The sequence below is a fragment of the Danio aesculapii genome, chromosome 13 (genome assembly GCF_903798145.1).
Source record: "Danio aesculapii chromosome 13, fDanAes4.1, whole genome shotgun sequence".
Classification (NCBI taxonomy): domain Eukaryota; kingdom Metazoa; phylum Chordata; class Actinopteri; order Cypriniformes; family Danionidae; genus Danio; species Danio aesculapii.
In genome coordinates, this window is record NC_079447.1 from 43,484,975 (window position 1) to 43,503,001 (window position 18,027).

Genomic DNA, 18,027 nt, shown 5'->3' on the forward strand with positions numbered 1-18,027 from the left:
ACATTGTTTCACTCATGCACATAATAATTTAGGCCTCCCCAATCTGAACAACTTTACCTCAGGAACAACTGTCGTCCACCAAATCATTTAAATAATCCAAATTACACACTACTTGTGTGAATTAGTCCCTTTTGTTTGGTCATTCTAAAAAAAAAAGCTATTTTTTCTTTAGATTACTATATCAGGTCATTTAGAAATTGGGTTTTGACAGATATACTAAAATATAAATAAAAAATTATTGCTTGTATACCATGTTATTGTAGCTAATTCTTTAGAAATTTAAACAGATCCCTGGTTTCAATGCTATAGCGCCACCTATAACATTTTAACAGTTGAATAGTAGTTTTTTTCTTTGGCATTTCTTTAACTAAAATCATATTTTCATTATTAATACAACTTCCTAATTTATAAGTGAGCTTATTCTTAAAGTGCTTGAACACCGTTGATTGCTGCTTGTTAATTCTGTATCTTTAAAGCGTTTGTCTGTGTCAACAGAGAGGACTTCAAGCCGGAGGAAAACAGCCAAGATAGTGCAATATCTGAAATAAAAGATGATGCCACCTTACCAGTGCATAACTTGGAGAGTGTTCTCAGTGTAAGCTGGATATATATTTGAAGAATGTTTTGTCAGTTATTCTTGGCTGGAGATTTTTAATTTGTTTGATGATAAATTAAATTCAAAATTGTTATCAATCTTTACGCCTTTATTTTTGTTCAGTACCTGTCTTTGTGTACTGCGTTATGTCCGAAAGCGTACACAGATGAGGAGCTGCTCTTGCTACTGGCAGTGGTGTGCAGAATTGGACTGGAGACTCATTTTCAGTTGCTACCAACTGGAAGCTTCAGCCTCCTGCTCCAGAATGTGCTCAAAAACATCACGGACTGGGATGTACAGGTCAGATACACTGTGTTCCATGTCTACCATAATTCACCCAAAAAGGAGAATTCTATCATCATTTACAGACACTCATGGTGTTTCAAAAAGTTTTAGTTTTCAGTCACATGACCAGCATTTTGACGTGCGAATGCTTTAGGCACGTATTACATGTTCAACAAATAGTTTAGCTTGAAATCATCAAAATCGCAGTGTCAGTCAACAGATTGTTGGCAAAAGCCTCTAAACGCCACTTGCCTTTGACAGCAAAAGCCGCTATATCCAGAGAACCAATCAGAAGGCACGAATCGAATCATGTTTTCAATGTAGCAGCGCGCTGAAACACCGGCTTTCATGAGGAGACTGTTTTATTCTGCTACCGATTTAGATTTTAAAAGATGGAGTTTGATGAACTGCATGTGCCTGTCCGACTGTCAGTGAATGGCAAATGAAAATGTCCCTTACCTCAAAACTCTGTGCATTATAAGAAAAAGAAAACACACTGTACAGTCGGAAGTGTAACACGCATTCATAATGTGCTTTTTGCACAGCGACACTACTTTAAATGACTCCGATTTACTATACATTAAACAGCAACTCTGTTTCATGAAAGATGAAGTTAAACAAGGTGCTGTTCTTTTATCCCACGGATGCTATGACATGATATAAACAGAAGAGACAAAAAATGTTCAGACCAAGACCTTCAATATGGTGAGAATGAATGAATGACAGCTTCTAAAAGTTTCTGAGAGACATCTTTTTTGCATAGTAGCGTACAGTACTTTGTGTTTTATTTGCTAATGTAAGCTATTTTTTTACAAATACAATAGATATAATGTATAAAACTATATATTATTTAAATGACTATACTAAATGTCTGATAAGCTTTTTATATAAATGGACATTGCACAGATATTGATGTTTATGTTCTATTTGCAGTACACCAAAATATTTGAATTGATAATATTTTTATAGTATTTGTATTTTGCACATAGCATGTAACGATAGTGGTGCACATGGGGAATATGTTTTTATTTACTTCAAAAAAATTTTATCAGGATGCTTTGCACAGTGCATTATTTAAATCTAACAAGCTTAGTTTGCAATGTTTACATTGTTCTACTTACATAAAATCTAAATTCCAAATATCAGAAATGACAACAGATTGTTAAGATTTAATTAATGTCAGTTTTAATATGATTGATTAATGCACTTACTTGACAGATTTCATTCATTCATTTTCCTCCAGCTTAGTCGCTGTTTTATCAGGGGTTACCACAACGAAATGAACCGCCACTTACTTGACAGAATTATGTGTTTTTAGTTTTAGGTGGCCTGTGTAATGAGTTTTATGTTTGGTAAAATAATTTCTAATTGCATCTTTAGTTATTTTCAACTAAATACACTGTCTTGTCCCAATAGGTGGATTTAGAGGGTTTTGCCAAAAAAGCACTAGAGGATTTAGCTGGTTTTGACGCAAATAAAAATCTCACTTGTTAAAAACCAAAGAATTGTCTAAAGTGACATTTATGAAAAAAAGCTATTTAATTTACTAGCTAATAACCTTTTCATTACATATAAAATTAAACTTCTGAACCTAATCAGAGGAGCCTGATAGAAAATGCTCGAAAAGAGGTCTGATGGATTTAGAGGGTTTTGCATCTAAACTCTTCATATATTGCCTTGATATTTTTAAGCACATTAGATATGGTTGAGATTTTATTGTCAATAAAATGAATGTTTTGCCACAACACTCCCTTATGCAACACTTATTACCATATACCGCATCTTTTTGTTATATCAATCACAGATTCTATTTGGGCCTCATTAACCAACCAAATCTGGAACTAATCACAAAACAAATCTGTTTTTAAACCCCACTTAAGCACTTTTTACAGAAGTTCTGCCTTTCACCAATGTTTTCATATCTGGAATTTGTTTTTAACTAGGAGCAGAATATATGAACACAGACCAGTCATACGCTTATTTGAGTGATGATATTTTGCTCAAAACAATAATTTCTTGAAGTTTTTGCTTATTGTAAGTCAGGAAAATTGTAGTTTCGAATGAAATGTGTCGGTGGTCTTTTAAACAAAATATATTTTAAGAGTATACATTTTAGGCCCATTGTACTCTCTCAGCTGTTTAGACCTGGTCCCCTCATCTGTTTTGTTTTCTGATTGGATAGCTATCCTATTCTGAAAAGGGCAGGTGTAAATGCTCTCTGAAATGCATTCGAGATGCTTGTAAATCCGAATTGTTAAACCATTTAGGAGGTGGACACATTCCAGATGAAACTGGACAGGACTAAATGCATCTGTTTGTTGAAATAACATATGTAATTTTTACTCTTCGTAAAATGTAAAAAAACAAACATGTGACAGCATGTTATAGGCTATTAATCAGATGTCAGATGTACAGTCAAGACCAAAATTATTTATACCCCTGGCAAATTCTGTCTTGAAGTTACTGTTTTAGTAACTATAGTTACTATTCAACCAGCAAGTTTTTTTTTTAACCGTTGGCATCATTGTGCAAACAAATATTTCTTAGCTTTTATTTACATTTGGAACAGAAAGTGGCACGTCCAAAATTATTCATTCCCTTCTCAATAATCAATAGAAGAGCCTTTACTGGCTATTACAGCAATCAAACACTTCCTGTAATTGCTGACCAGCTTTTAGCATGTATCAACTTTTTTTAGTTTTATTCTAATTATTGTAATTATTATTTACTATATCTATTAAATGATCAAATTAGAATTAGTAGCATCATGCGCATGTGATACTGTACGTCATATACCACTCCATATGTAGTATAGTGAGGAAAAATAACAGAAACATTGGTACAGAGTTTTGTTTTTGGTATATAAGATTAAATAATAATTGTAAACGCATCACAGTTTTGAATGTCTTTCACGTATCTGTATAACAAAAATATAATGATCAAATTAGAATCAGTAGCATCATGCCCATGTGATACGTCATATGCCACTTCATATGTAGTATGGAGAAGAAAAATAACTGAAAAATCAGCACAGAGTATTGTTTTTGGTATAGAAGATTATACAATAATGTAAACACATCACAGCTTTGAATGCCTTTCACGAATCTGTATAACAAAAATATAAATTTTTATATTGCCTATATTGACAGTAGTAACAGTGCCTTGTGCACTAATGTAACTGAAAGTAGAAGTGAAGTGTAAAGGATCCTGTAGCCTACATATAAAATAATTATGTTTTTGAAAAGAAATTAGTAATAATTAACGGGTTGGTGCATTTCTTCAACAACTCAAAATTCCCAACTCAAATTTCCCAACTCAAATTTTCCCAATTTCCCTGTCCTCGGGCCACATTTTGTATGAATTTCTTATGTTAAACACCTGATTAAGATCATCAGCTCATTAGCAGAGACAATAAGGAACTGATCCATGTGTGTCCTATAAAATGTGCAGGGTGGGGGTGCCCGAGGACCGAATTTGAGAACCACTGCCCTAAGGTGTCATACCTTTTTATGGGAAATTGTGGAGCGTTTCCTATGCTAATTTTGAAAAACAATTAAGAAGAAATGCGATTCACCATTCTTAAGTAGGCTGAATCTGGCATAGATTGTTCTGAAAAAGTTTCTTAATGTAATAATGGGGCGACGCAATGGCGCAGTGCTGTCGCCTCACAGCAAGAACGTCGCTGGTTCAAGCCTCGGCTGGGTCAGTTGGCGTTTCTGTGTGGAGTTTGCATTTTCTCCCTGCGTTCGCGTGGTTTTCCTCCGGGTGCTCCGGTTTCCCCCACAGTCCAAAGACATGCAGTACAGGTGAATTGGGTAGGCTAACTGTCCGTAGTGTATGAGTGTGTGAATAAGTGTGTATGTGTGTCCCAGTGATGGGTTGCAGCTGGAAGGGCATCCGCTGCATAAAACAAATGCTGGATAAGTTGGCGCTTCATTCCACTGTGGCGACCCCAGATTAATAAAGGGACTAAGCCGAAAAGAAAATGGATGAATAAATGAATGAAATAATGGACATTTTCAAGAAGATATTGGTGAACGAGACCCATTGTTATTTTGGAACTTTAGAAATTCATTGTCATTCGTTTGTTTATTTTTTAATCAGTGAAATCTTTTATGGTGAATGGAAGGAAACCAGAAAAGGAAAACAAAAAACATTGAGTTTTTATTTTTGTGTGTACGGATAGTTTTAGTGTCAGTTTATCATTCTGTCACATTTAACACAACTGTCTCCCTCTCTTTTTAAAAAATATGTCTAGATATCAAAAACTTGCCAGATCTTGACCGATTTGTCAGAAGACCATCACAACCTCAGGAGAATCGTTTCTATTCTGCCTGAGAGCAGTCGTGGAAAGTGAGTGAAATCTTGTAATGCAATATTCAGCTTGTTGACCTTTTATTATAGACCATAAATATAATCAGGCAAATCAACATTTGCTCTCGGGGCTTCATGTAACTATTATTCATCTGCTGTTTCATCAACAGGCAGTTAAAACGACACTTAAGCGTGTCTATCATCTCAAAGCTTTTGAATCACACCTGCACTTATAATCCCCCGGGCACAGATTTTAAGGTGAGAATAATTCATTCAATATCAGCTGCTTTTTGATGTTGACAATTCGGCTTCAATTAAGATGCTTTATGATCTGTGATGAGATCACTCAATCGACCATGATCGTTCACTCAAAAGACCATGCGTTGTTATTTTTTAAGTAATAATACATGTGGTGGCCATCATCAATGTGTACACCTCTTACAAATCTCTCTTTTAGATGAATACTTTGCACAGTAAGATAATTGTGTACAGTATATACAATACATTACATTAGTCAATATCAAAGCCCAAACTGGAATTAATATAACAATATATCTCTATGAATACACTGTAAAAATGCTGGGATTTACACAATTCCTACATGTTGTCCCAACACAAATCAGTTAAGTTAACTTAGTCATTTAAGTTAAATTTAAGTGGATTGAACATAAAACAATGAAGTTGTATCTTCAAATATTTAAAAACTGTGGTTTACGCTTATTTATATAAGTTGTTTGGACAAGCAGCAAAAGTCATTTTTGAGTGTTTGTTAGGAAAAAACATGGAATATAATTTTCATAAAGAGGAAAAATCAAGAGAACCTGAAATTATATTAAATTTTGTTGATATTTTGTTGTATTATTCTTTTATTTTGCAATATCTCATTTGAATTTAAATGTATTATGGTATTATTCCTAAAAAATGTTATGAAACCACACTCTTATTTGAATGAATATTATACAGTTTTGTTTAAATACACTCAACAGCCACTTTAGGTACACCTGTCCAACTGTGCGTTAACCCAAATTTCTAATCAACCAATCACATGGCAGCAACTCAATGCATTTACGAATGTAGACATGGTGAAGACGATCTGCTGCAGTTCAAACAGAGCATCAGAATGAGGAAGAAAGGTGATTTAAGTGACTTTGAATGTGGCATGGTTGTTGGTGCCAGAAAGGCTGGTCTAAGTATTTCAGAAACTGCTGATCTACTGGAATTTTAATGCACAACCATCTCTAGGGTTTACAGAGTATGGTCAGAAAAAGAGGAAATATCCAATGAGGGTCAGTTTTGTGTATGCAAATGCCTTGTTGATGCCAGAGGACAGAGGAGAATGGCCAGACTAGTTCCAGCTGATAGAAAGGCAACAGTAACTCAAATAACCACTCGCTACAACCGAGGTATGCAGAAGACCACACCGGGTGACACTACTGTCAGCTAAGAACAGGAAACTGAGGCTACAATTTGCACAGGCTCACCAAAACTGGACAATAGAAGATTGGAAAAACGTTGCCTGGTCTGATGAAACTCAATTTCTGCTGCGACATTCGGATGGTAGGGTCAGAATTTGGCGTCAACAACATGAAAACATGGATCCATCCTGCCTTGTATTAATGATTCAGGCTGGTGGTGGTGGTGTAGTGGTGTGGGGGGTTTTCCTGGCACACTTTGGGCTCATTAGTACCAATTAAGCATCATGTCAGCACCACAGCCTATCTGAGTATTGTTGCTGACCATGTCCATCCCATGACCACAGTGTACCCATCTTCTGATGGCTACCTCCAGCAGGATAACGCGCCATGTCATAAAGCGTGAATCATCTCAGACTGGTTTCTTGAACATGACAATGAGTTCATTGTACTCATATGGCCTCCACAGTCACCAGAACTCAATCCAATATAGCACCTTTGGGATGTGGTGGAACGGGAGATTTGCATCATGGATGTGCAGCCGACAAATCTGCAGCAACTGTGTGATGCTATCATGTCAATATGGAGCAAAATCTCTGAGGAATATTTTCAGTACCTTGTTGAATCTATCCCAGGAAGGATTTAGGCAGTTTTGACCTGGTACTAGGAAGGTGTACCTAATAAAGTGGCCAGTGAGTGTATGTATTGTATATATTCACTGAGAAATAGATAGAAATTCTCAATTTCAAAGCAGGTGTTCTCATCTATGCTGTGTACTGTTTATGTAGATATTAATTCATCTTTGCTTCTGACACTGTATTTTATTGCAGCTGTCCGAGCTAAAACCTTTCCTACCTCAAATGCGTCCTTCATCCCTGCTAAAAGTCCTCAGGTCTGCAAGGGGAAGCGAGGATTGCAATACCACCCTAGACCAACAAGTGAGCGGAATTCATCTGAGGCCTGAGAGCTATTGGATCATTACGTTTTTAATATCCAAGAGTGATATAGTAAAACCACTTAGAGTTTAATAAGCTGATAAACGATCTTCTTTTTATACAGGCATATTACCTCTGCTACAGCCTTTTGACTTTGACGAATGAAGCCTCCAATTTTGAGTTCTTACCCTCAGCCCAGAGAGTAAGTGTTCAATTTCTATGCTTATATAATTATAGATTAAAGGAGGGAATCTTCAGTTTGATTCAATTTCAGCGAGTCACAATCTGATCCCAAGACATTTCCTAATGTATCTTCATTTTCATTGTCATGCTTTTTTATGTCTGGTCCTACATATGTTTTTTTTTAATCTAGTGTAATTAGAGCTGGATGATATTGGATAAAACTGACAATGCAATATTTCGTTCTTCTGCAATAAATATTGCGATTATGAATATAATTTCACAAGATGACTTATTACTCTATTTGGAAAGAATTCATAATTTTACATTGATTGTGATGATTTTGTAGGGGACTGAATCTGCATAAAATATAATAAACAAATAACAAGCATAAAATAATCAAATACAACAAAGACACATATAAAATAAACAGTGCTTTATGTTTTTTTGGCGAGTCTAACGGTATTGAGGTGCAAAAATTTAATAATCAAATGTAAAATAACACTGTATACAGTAGTCAACATTTGAAGAGGAGCAATTCTTTGTCCTAAAAATATTCAACAACATCCATTCGTATCTAAAGCTAATTTTGAAAAACATTTTTGATCCACCTCAGTGCTTCCCACAGGTTTGAAATATACTTGTAACCGGATTGAAACACACCTTTTACCCACATCACATAAATAGTTATTATGCGACAATAGTTAGTTACTATATGTGACAAAACAAAACATAATTAGATTTTTAACACTATTTTTCATTTTTATCTCTTAATTTTTTCCTTTTCAATGGGTTAAAATAAAAAAATACTGGTAAAATAAATGTTAAAAAAAAATCCACTGTTTCTCTTTTATTCTAATCAGGAGGCACCCGCTGACAGGTAAAATCTGCTTCTCTATATCTCTCATTCAGGTTCAGGTTGCTTTATTGGCATGGCATTTTGTTCAGTGTTGCCAAAGCATTTTAGATGTATAAAATATGTAATACATGGACATCATCAAATTAATCAAATATACACAAAATGAGAAATAAATGACAGAAAAAAGGGATAAGAACAGACAATACTTCTAAAAATTATAAAAAGAATAGAAGGTGTAGATTATTTTAAGACGAATGAGTTGCTTTACCATTTCTAATTGTGAACAAATATTTTGCAGCCAATTTAGATGTTATTTTGTCCTCTGCGTGTACTTAGTCATTTTTTTCTGAATCGTTTAGATTAAAGAATTAATTATTTAACGTGTCTCTCGCTCTTGTGGCTGTGCGCATAAAATTAATGACAGCTTATAATATAAAATAAAAGCAAAACCAAATCCCGGAGATTTTAAAAGATTTTGAAACCCCGGCCAGATGCAAAAAGGGTCTCTGTGGGCTTGCAGAGCACATGAGATATGAGACTGAGTCTGTGCATTGTCAGTGCACACACAGAACGAGCAGTATGGAACAAGTAAGGTAGAGTAGATTTTCCGTTACTTAATCGCTCGCGGATGCTTGTTTATATTAGGCAGATACAAAAAAATGTAAAAGGATGATAATAATAGTAAAAAAATGTGTCGCTAATATAAATGTGGGTGGCCGTTAATACTGCATACCTGGGCGGCCTACCCAAGTAAAGCCCTATCACACACCCGGCGCCATAAGGCGCAAGACATGTTTCTACGACGTGTTGCTATTTTCATACCTAATTTTCCCGTTTTCCACCATGTTGTTTAAATATTAAATCCATTTGTGCCACTTTGTGGGCTCATGGGTGTTTCGGTCTAGATAAGAGGTGTGTTAAGGCGCATTGTTGGCGCGTTGCTATTTTGAGAAACTAAAATAGACTGTTCAATAGGCCAGCTGAGAGCAGGTCTAAAGTTGTGCGCCTCGCTTACACATTGGGGCTTTTTCAGTTTATTCATGACAATTTGCTTTTGTATAATGTTATTATTAGTATCAGTATTATTTATTATACGCATATTTATATTTGTTTTATTAAAAACAAGCTTAGATTTGTCCACTTGTCAGGTTTTGGACTGTATGGGGCATAGCATGTGTATTTAGATATAACTCAGTTTTTTTAACACACTTCTTGATTTGTGTTCATTTATTTGTTTGCTGGAAATTAGAACTGAATTTAGAAATAGTTTTGAAACAAATCTTTGCACTTAACAAACTAAATTAATTATGTAGGCTAATGGATGTCTGTGCGTACAACACCGTTTTCTTATCCACAACAGAGAGACAGTGGAAGTGGAAGTGAAAGTATCCTCTCACTGCAGATGGTCTGTTTAATTGTTTTCTCGCTAGTGAAGAGTTCAGTTTTTACACTTACAAAATCCGCCATGTAAATAGCAAGTGTGCCATGGCGCGACACAACTGACTCTTTAAGAGAATAGGAGATGAGACTGATTACTCAAAACACACCCATGACTCATTATAAGGACATGCTCAACCCTGTTACACCATGCGCCACAGTGCAGAGCATATTTTTCCGTCCTTAAAATAGCAAAAGTGGATTCGGACACACCCTTAATACTTTTGCGCTCTGCACTTTGGACTTTGTGCCTAGATCATTAAAATAGTGTGGGAAGCACTGCACCTCAAATGTTGACTACTAAAATCTTCATTATAGAAATAAATAAATACAATTAATCTTTGCTAATTGTTTGTTTGCAAATTGTAGAATTTCTAGTGCCCAAATAATTTAATTTTGCTTGAAATTCAACATAATCACATTTCACTCTTTTACGGTTGAACTTTATTTTGATGTGTGTTTTCTGGTTAATTACAATCCCAACTCGTTGCATTGTAGATCCTACGATGTGACATTTTCACATTGCGATATAGATACTGAAACAATGTATTGTGCAGCCCAAAGTAAACGATTTAATAATGTTTTGAGAAGTCAGATTATGATTTTATTGTGGATTGATCCAAATGAGCTGTGATCCTCTGAATGGATTTAACAGTGTGGCCGTTAAGAATCAGTGTTAATGAATCAGTCACAGAGAGACCCTGTCCTTGGACACTGCCCCACTCTGTCCTCTGGTACCACTATCACCCTCAGGGACCAATTATAAACATTACTAATTTTACTGCAAGAAGAGAAAGCAGTCTTTGAGTAGGAGGATTTTACTGGTCAGCAGGGTGATGCCTTTCTTTCTAGGTCTTCATCTTAAATATGATCAGTGTCAATAATTATTCTTCTGATGATAATCTTAATATGTCAGTATTTGCAGGTTTTCTTGGAAATTTATCTCACAAAAGTACCATTGGGTGTAAATGCTAACATGTGCATTTCAGTATATGTACTGTATATATTAAGGCCAATTCACTCTGCACTGACAAATTAAAACAAAGACCAAGTCTGTCAGAGGTTGTCGGAGGTTTGCTGTTTGTTGCCTATGATCAGCATTTGTTTTTATCCAAACAAACATGTTAAATCTGCATTTGTTGGATTGTGGAACTTCTAAGTTGGGCTGTACGATATCGGAAAAATCTAAAATTGCGATATTTTGTTTTTGCTGCGATTTATATATTGCAATATAAACATAATTTTACAGGTTGATTTGAATAATTGCGATATTTTGTTTTTGCTGCGATTTATATATTGCAATATAAACATAATTTTACAGGTTGATTTGAATAACTCTATTTCATTAATTAGATTTCATTAACGATTTCAACGATTCAACGATTTCATTAATTTAGATCAACTTGTTTTTTTTCTATGCATTGCATCTGCATAAATGTAATAATTTACAAGCATTTGTAAATATGACGGGGTCTAAATAAGTATTAAAAGTTGATAAATCAATGTAGAGAAATGTAAGGCCCTTAAAAAGTATTAAAAAGTCTTGAATGCTATTTTGCAAGGTATTAAATTTTACATCAGTTTTGGTTATGCAGTGTATGGTTGTATGCTAAAGTTTACCTGAATTAAATCTGCGAATATCAGGTTGTTGTGTAGCTTATGAAATCAACGAAATCCTACTAGATTTGACATCTTGCTGCATTGTTTACTACAGTGACCAAGGCATCACAATTTATTTCAGCAGTTCCACAGACGTCCTTTGCTGAATTAGCTAGATTTAATAGATTTGTATTCAGTATATAAATAGTGTTGTAGTTGTGGATTAATTTCCTTTGTTATTATTTAGTAAATATACTAAAAAGTGGTTTTAAGGTCTTAAAATGTATGGAAAGAGTCTTAAAAAGGTCTTAAAAGGTATTGAATTTTACTCTCTGATTCCTATATATACTCTGAAAAAACAGATAGATAAACAATGCTTTTTGTTTTCTTTTGGGGAGTCTAAAAGTATTCAAGAACAGAAATTGAACAATCCCACGTAAAATGACATGGTCATCATCATTGTATAAATATTTAAAATCTTTTAATCTTTAATAAATCATCTAATCCTGTGATGTGATTTTGCTGATACACATTCTGATATCGATGCCCAAACGATATATTGTTATTTAACCCTATTTCTGACCAGTGTGAATATTTAAAATACAACAGCCAACTTGTTTGTTTGTATTTGTTTGCATTTGTTTGTGACTGTTATCAACTCGATTTTGTGCAAAAACAACAAAATGTAAAAATTATTTGATTAAATTCCTACTCAGTCTTGGTTGCGTTCCCAAAATCATCAGGCATCTGCCTTTGAACATAAGATAGCATTAGAGCATTTGTTACTGCACATGTTGACAGTGCTTTGAGGTGCAAAAAGGTGGACGTCAAATAATATGTAGATGAAAAAATACAGCAGAAGTGGTTTCCTCAGTTGCAGAATCTTTGTTTACTAACCTTTTACAGCAAATGAAGAATTGTTCACTTGAAAACAACACTTTAATACACTTAATCATTTATTGTTATGATGTGTTTAACAGTCATCATAATATTAAATCCTTTTTAAAGTTTTTATTATTTAGATTTTTTTAAGTATGTACATTTATGTGCATTTATGAATGTATTATATCATCTTTGCATCAAATTCCAAAAAAACTAAATACCGTGTATGGGGCAGGACAGTAAATTTGACGTCGTTATCTCACAATGTTTTTCTTTTATTATTTCAGCAAATAGGATTGTAAAAAAATGATTTGTTGTGCTCTCCAATTTACTGCGCTCTAAGTTTACCAACTATGATGACTTTAGCTACTGAGAAACCCAGAAATGTGAAAAGGGTCCATTGACAGACAATCAGTAGGGTAAAATAAACCTGACATGGTCATCAGGACTTATTTTAGCATTAATGACTGTCCATTATCTCACTTAGTATGCAATAAATCCATATACAATGGATACAACGTGTGTGTGTGTGTGTGTGTGTGTGTGTGTGTATATATATATATATATATATATATATATATATATATATATATATAATTTGGAGAAAGTTGTATTTAGTTTGGTTGTAGTTTAAAAAAATTAAATATTAGCTTCTTTAAAAAAAAATTCTGATTTTGGACTGTTGTCCAATGACTTGCCTAATTAACTAACATTTCATATTTAACCTAATTAACCCAGTTAAGCCTTTAAGTTACACTATAAGCTGAATACTAGTATCCTGCTACTTAGTTATTAAAACTATTATGTTTGTCTGTGCAAATAGCCTAGTGGTTTGATGCATTGACACGTAGCACTCAGGTGGTCACGGAGACCCAAGTTCAATTCCCAGCTCGAGGTCTTTGCTGATCATTTCCCTCTCATTGCTCCACACGATTTCCTGTCAATACACTCCACAGTCCTAACCCTTAAAGGGTAAAAAAAAATTATAAAGACTACTATGTTTAAAAAATGTGTTGAATACAAAATCTCACAATAAACTGCACCTACAATTTCACAGGAAGGCTAATACTTTTGTAATCAATTGTATATGACTACCACTTTATGCCTGACTGAGAATAATAAACAGCTAAATTGTTACAAGCAGTTTAGAATGTGAAAAGAACGACACACGTGGACTTCTGTGAACAATGATAAAAGCAAATCATTAAATCTTTGAGCTTAGACTCAAACTTGCCAATTCCTAATGGCGTTGGCACAGTAAAAGCCCACTATACCAGGGGACTAATTTATTCTCTGACTATTGTATGACTAAAGGCATGTCTAATTGGGCATTAGTCTTTATTTTGTCAGTTTTGTTTTATATCAGAAGTTTATTACCTAATTGGACTAACTTTAGCCCTTTCTTCACTGCCAGAACGATCTGCGCTGTCTTTCTTCTCTGCTGGAGAAGCACATTAAGTGTGACATAAGGGAGAGCGAGAAAATGCTGTACAGGAGCAAGGTGAAGAGCGGCTTCTGCGAGAGAAAAAAAAATCCATCATTCGGCTGATATCAAAGGCTTTCAGATGTTTATTGACAGTCTTTTTGTCTTTTGCTCTGCAGGTGAAAGACTTTGTTGCAAGAATATACACCAAGTGGCAGGTTCTTCTCACTAGGACGAGGCCTCAAGAGGTAAAAACAAACAGTCGGCTGATGCAGATGAAAGATATTTAGCTGACAGTCAAGGCCACGTTTTGCGTCTTAAGAATAGAAGCAGCTCGAGTCTGTTGCAGTCATATTCTACAGTGCATCTGCTGCTAAAAACAAATCATTACATGTAAACATTACATGTAAAACCTGAACCATTCAAACATGATTGTTATACACGTACCGGACATTTTATTAAGAACTGCTTTAATTCTCAGTGGCATAAATTCAATAAGGTGCTAAAAACATTCTGGTCTCTATTCGCTTGTTAAGTCATGGTGCATCGGTGACGTATGAAATAGTTACCGGGTCCAAGCCGCTACTCATTTGAATTGAGAAAATATTTGTTTATGATCATTTTCAGTCATATCACACATTAAAGTGAATTTGATATAAAATCATAGTGAACAACAGTCTCTGGACTTGCTGCATCACAGACACCAATATTTTAACAACGTATAAAAAAGTTAATCACTTTCTGGCCATCCGATATTAGGCATATACAAGTCAGAATTATTAGCCCCCCTTTGAATTTTTTATTTTTTAAATATTTCCCAAATTATGTTTTACACAGCAAGGAAATTTTCTTCTGGAGTCTTATTTGTTTTATTTCGGCTAGAATAAAAGTAGTTTACATTTTTTTTAAAAACATTTTAAGGTCAATATTATTAGCCCCTTCAAGCTATATATTTTTTGGATATACTACTGAACAAACCATCATTATACAATAACTTGCCTAATTACCCTAACCTGCCTAGTTAACCTAATTAACCTAGTTAAGCCTTTAAATGTCACTTTAAGCTGTATAGAAGTGTTTTAAAAAATCTAGTAAAATATTATTTACTGTCATTATGACAAAGATCAAATAAATCAGTTATTAGAAATGATTTATTAAAACTGTTATGTTTAGAAATATGTTGGAAAAAATCTTCTTTCCGTTAAACAGAAATTGGGGAAAAGAATAAACAGAGGGGCTAATAATTCAGGGGGGCTAATATTTCTGACTTTAACTATATATATATATATATATATATATATATATATATATATATATATATATATATATATATATATATATATATATATATATATATATATATATGTATATATATGTATGTGTGTATATATATGTATGTGTGTGTATATATATATATATATATATATATATGTATGTGTGTATGTGTGTATATATATGTATGTGTGTATATATATATATATATATATATATATATATATATATATATATATATATATATATATATATATGTATGTGTGTATGTGTGTATATATATGTATGTGTGTATATATATATATATATATATATATATATATATATATATATATATATGTATGTGTGTATGTGTGTATATATATGTATGTGTGTATGTGTGTATATATATGTATGTGTGTATGTGTATATATATATATATATATATATATATATATATATATATATATATATATATATATATATATATATATATATATATATATATATATATATATATATATATATACAGTGTTGTGCAAGTTACTTCCAAACTGTAATACATTACAGATTACTTATTACTGTGATTTAAAAGTAATCCCTTACCTTACAATATTACTGTCTCAAAATTGTAATATGTTACATTACTCTTATATTACTTTTTAGTTACTTTCACCAAAATAACTACAGAATTAGAACTTAACATTCTAAAATGACTAAATGTACTGCAGAGCATTTTACATCCAGTAGAAAGCGATATGATGTAGCAGAATGACAGTGACCTATCCAGGCAATATAGTATATATTTGGCAACGTGAAGACTCAAGACAATGCAAGAAAGGATAAGAGCCAGAATCACAAATGATCAAAGTCTGTTGAAAGTATTGTAAAGGTAAAGTGATTATCTGGCAATATCTGTGAATAGCTTGGCTATTTTCATATTAGACACAACAGGCCTCTATGTAAACTCCAATGCCATGACGAGATGCATTTTTTTCTTAATCTTGCCATTATTCTATTCACTTTAAATTCAGGTTCACAACACAAAACTGTCATGCACAAAGTGAGCATGATGAACATAGCTTTCTCAATATAATGCTCATGCACTGATTTCCTCTGTGGACAAAACTGCTTGTGAGCTCTCAAATATATGCTGCTCGCGTGCAAATTTTCTCATGCTCTCTCAAATATGCACTGCTCACGCACAACATTTCTTGTGCGCTCACAGTACACTACTCGCTCAGTGAGATTATATGCAGACTCACAATTTGTGTCTTGTGTTCCCTCTTCCTCTTATGCTTTTTGATATAATTTATATTTGTACACTATTTATTAACAATAACCAAAATACTAAAATAGACTTACATATAAAATTTTTAATCTAACCCACTATAACCTTTTTTGTTGTTTGTTATATGATGAAATATTTCCAATTTCAAACACTTAAGACACAGAGAAAAGAAGTTGAATGCAAAGAATACATTTTTAAAAAACATTTATTAAACATCCAAAAGGTGCACCATACTAATCAAATAAAACAACATTTAAACAAAAATATAATGAATGCAAGCAGAAATATAACAGATAAAAATAGGGGAAAACTTGAGGTATTATAGCCTACTGAACTATTCACTCCTCAAATAAATCTCACTATCAATCCCATTTTATCATGGCAACTAAAATAAATTGAACACGTCTGTGTTGTCTTCCACATTGCTGATGAGATTGTGGAGGACATTTTCCCTGTCATGTACAGTGTTTTGAACAGTTCTACAGTAAAGTACTTCAATTAATCAGTTGTGCTAATACTAGTTGCTATGGTAACACAAGCGTAATATAAACAAATTACCCAGTGCTGTAGTTTTTTTTTACAATATAGGGTATACTATACTACAATTCACCACACTTTACTGTAGTAAAACTACACTTTGTATTTCATTTTATCAGTTCACTATTCTTAAAGAGCCCATATTATGGGTTTTTGAAAATGCCCTTCCATGTAGTGTATAACACAGCTCTAAGTGAAGTGAAATATCCAGCTAAGGCTTAAATCTGTAAGTGTACAGTGTTTAAAACTATTGATTCATCTATAAAAGAGTCGACTCATAGTGCTTCAAACGAGTCGTCTTGATAACGAGTCATTAGGTGTTTCGCGATGACGCAGCCACGAAACACAAGCCTCGCCAGTAGTTATGCGCTCAAACCCGGGAGATTTGAAACCTGCGGCCCCGCCCACTAACACAGAAAAAACACTAGACACACACACACAGACGCCGCTGGTCGAATGAAGTCATGCTGTGCTCAGATGGATAATATCGACAGTCTCTACCCAAAGATGAAACTGTGAAGAGTCAGTGGTTGAGGTTTATTCACTAGTGTAAGTGCGATTAAAATTGTTGCCTAGTTTATTCTAGCTCGCAAATTATGTATTTATTGTGTTTTGTTACTTGTTAACCTGGTACAGTACACGCGGTTACTCTTTATATTCTCTTATCGCATGTAAGCCATGTTAAAAACGCGACGCGTGCCGCTTTGTTTACAAATTTAACGATAAAGGCTTTTGTGAGCTCGCATTCCACTGCCGTTTGTCATTGCTATGGCCATCGTAAGCTAGGAGACGGGAGAGGTGTCGATCTCCCTAGTTCTGAGGAGGAACGTGATGTGTGTGTGTTTGTGTGTGTGAGAGAAAAAGAGCAGGTCGAGTATGTGAGCCTAGGAGACCGGAGACTCGCGTCACTCTCCCTAGTTCTTCTGAGGAGCGTTGTGTGTGTGTGAGAGAGAGAAAAAGAGCAGGTTAAGCGGCTAGGAGACTCGCGTCGATCTCCCCAGTTCTTCTGAGGAGGGTTGTGTGTGTG

The 18,027-nt window shown here is 34.1% G+C and overlaps 1 protein-coding gene across 3 annotated transcripts in view; it reads left to right on the top strand.

The window, feature by feature from the left end:
* The window catches only part of slf2 (SMC5-SMC6 complex localization factor 2), a 51,862-nt gene that overhangs the window by 28,840 nt on the left and 4,995 nt on the right, over positions 1 to 18,027 (top strand). For all 3 annotated transcript variants that reach the window (XM_056471075.1, XM_056471074.1, XM_056471076.1), the window contains 8 exons: positions 496 to 595; positions 719 to 895; positions 5,139 to 5,233; positions 5,365 to 5,452; positions 7,437 to 7,544; positions 7,666 to 7,743; positions 13,913 to 13,999; positions 14,101 to 14,169. In XM_056471075.1, the coding sequence (XP_056327050.1) occupies positions 496 to 595; positions 719 to 895; positions 5,139 to 5,233; positions 5,365 to 5,452; positions 7,437 to 7,544; positions 7,666 to 7,743; positions 13,913 to 13,999; positions 14,101 to 14,169 (802 nt within the window). The remainder of the gene's footprint in view (positions 1 to 495; positions 596 to 718; positions 896 to 5,138; positions 5,234 to 5,364; positions 5,453 to 7,436; positions 7,545 to 7,665; positions 7,744 to 13,912; positions 14,000 to 14,100; positions 14,170 to 18,027) is intronic.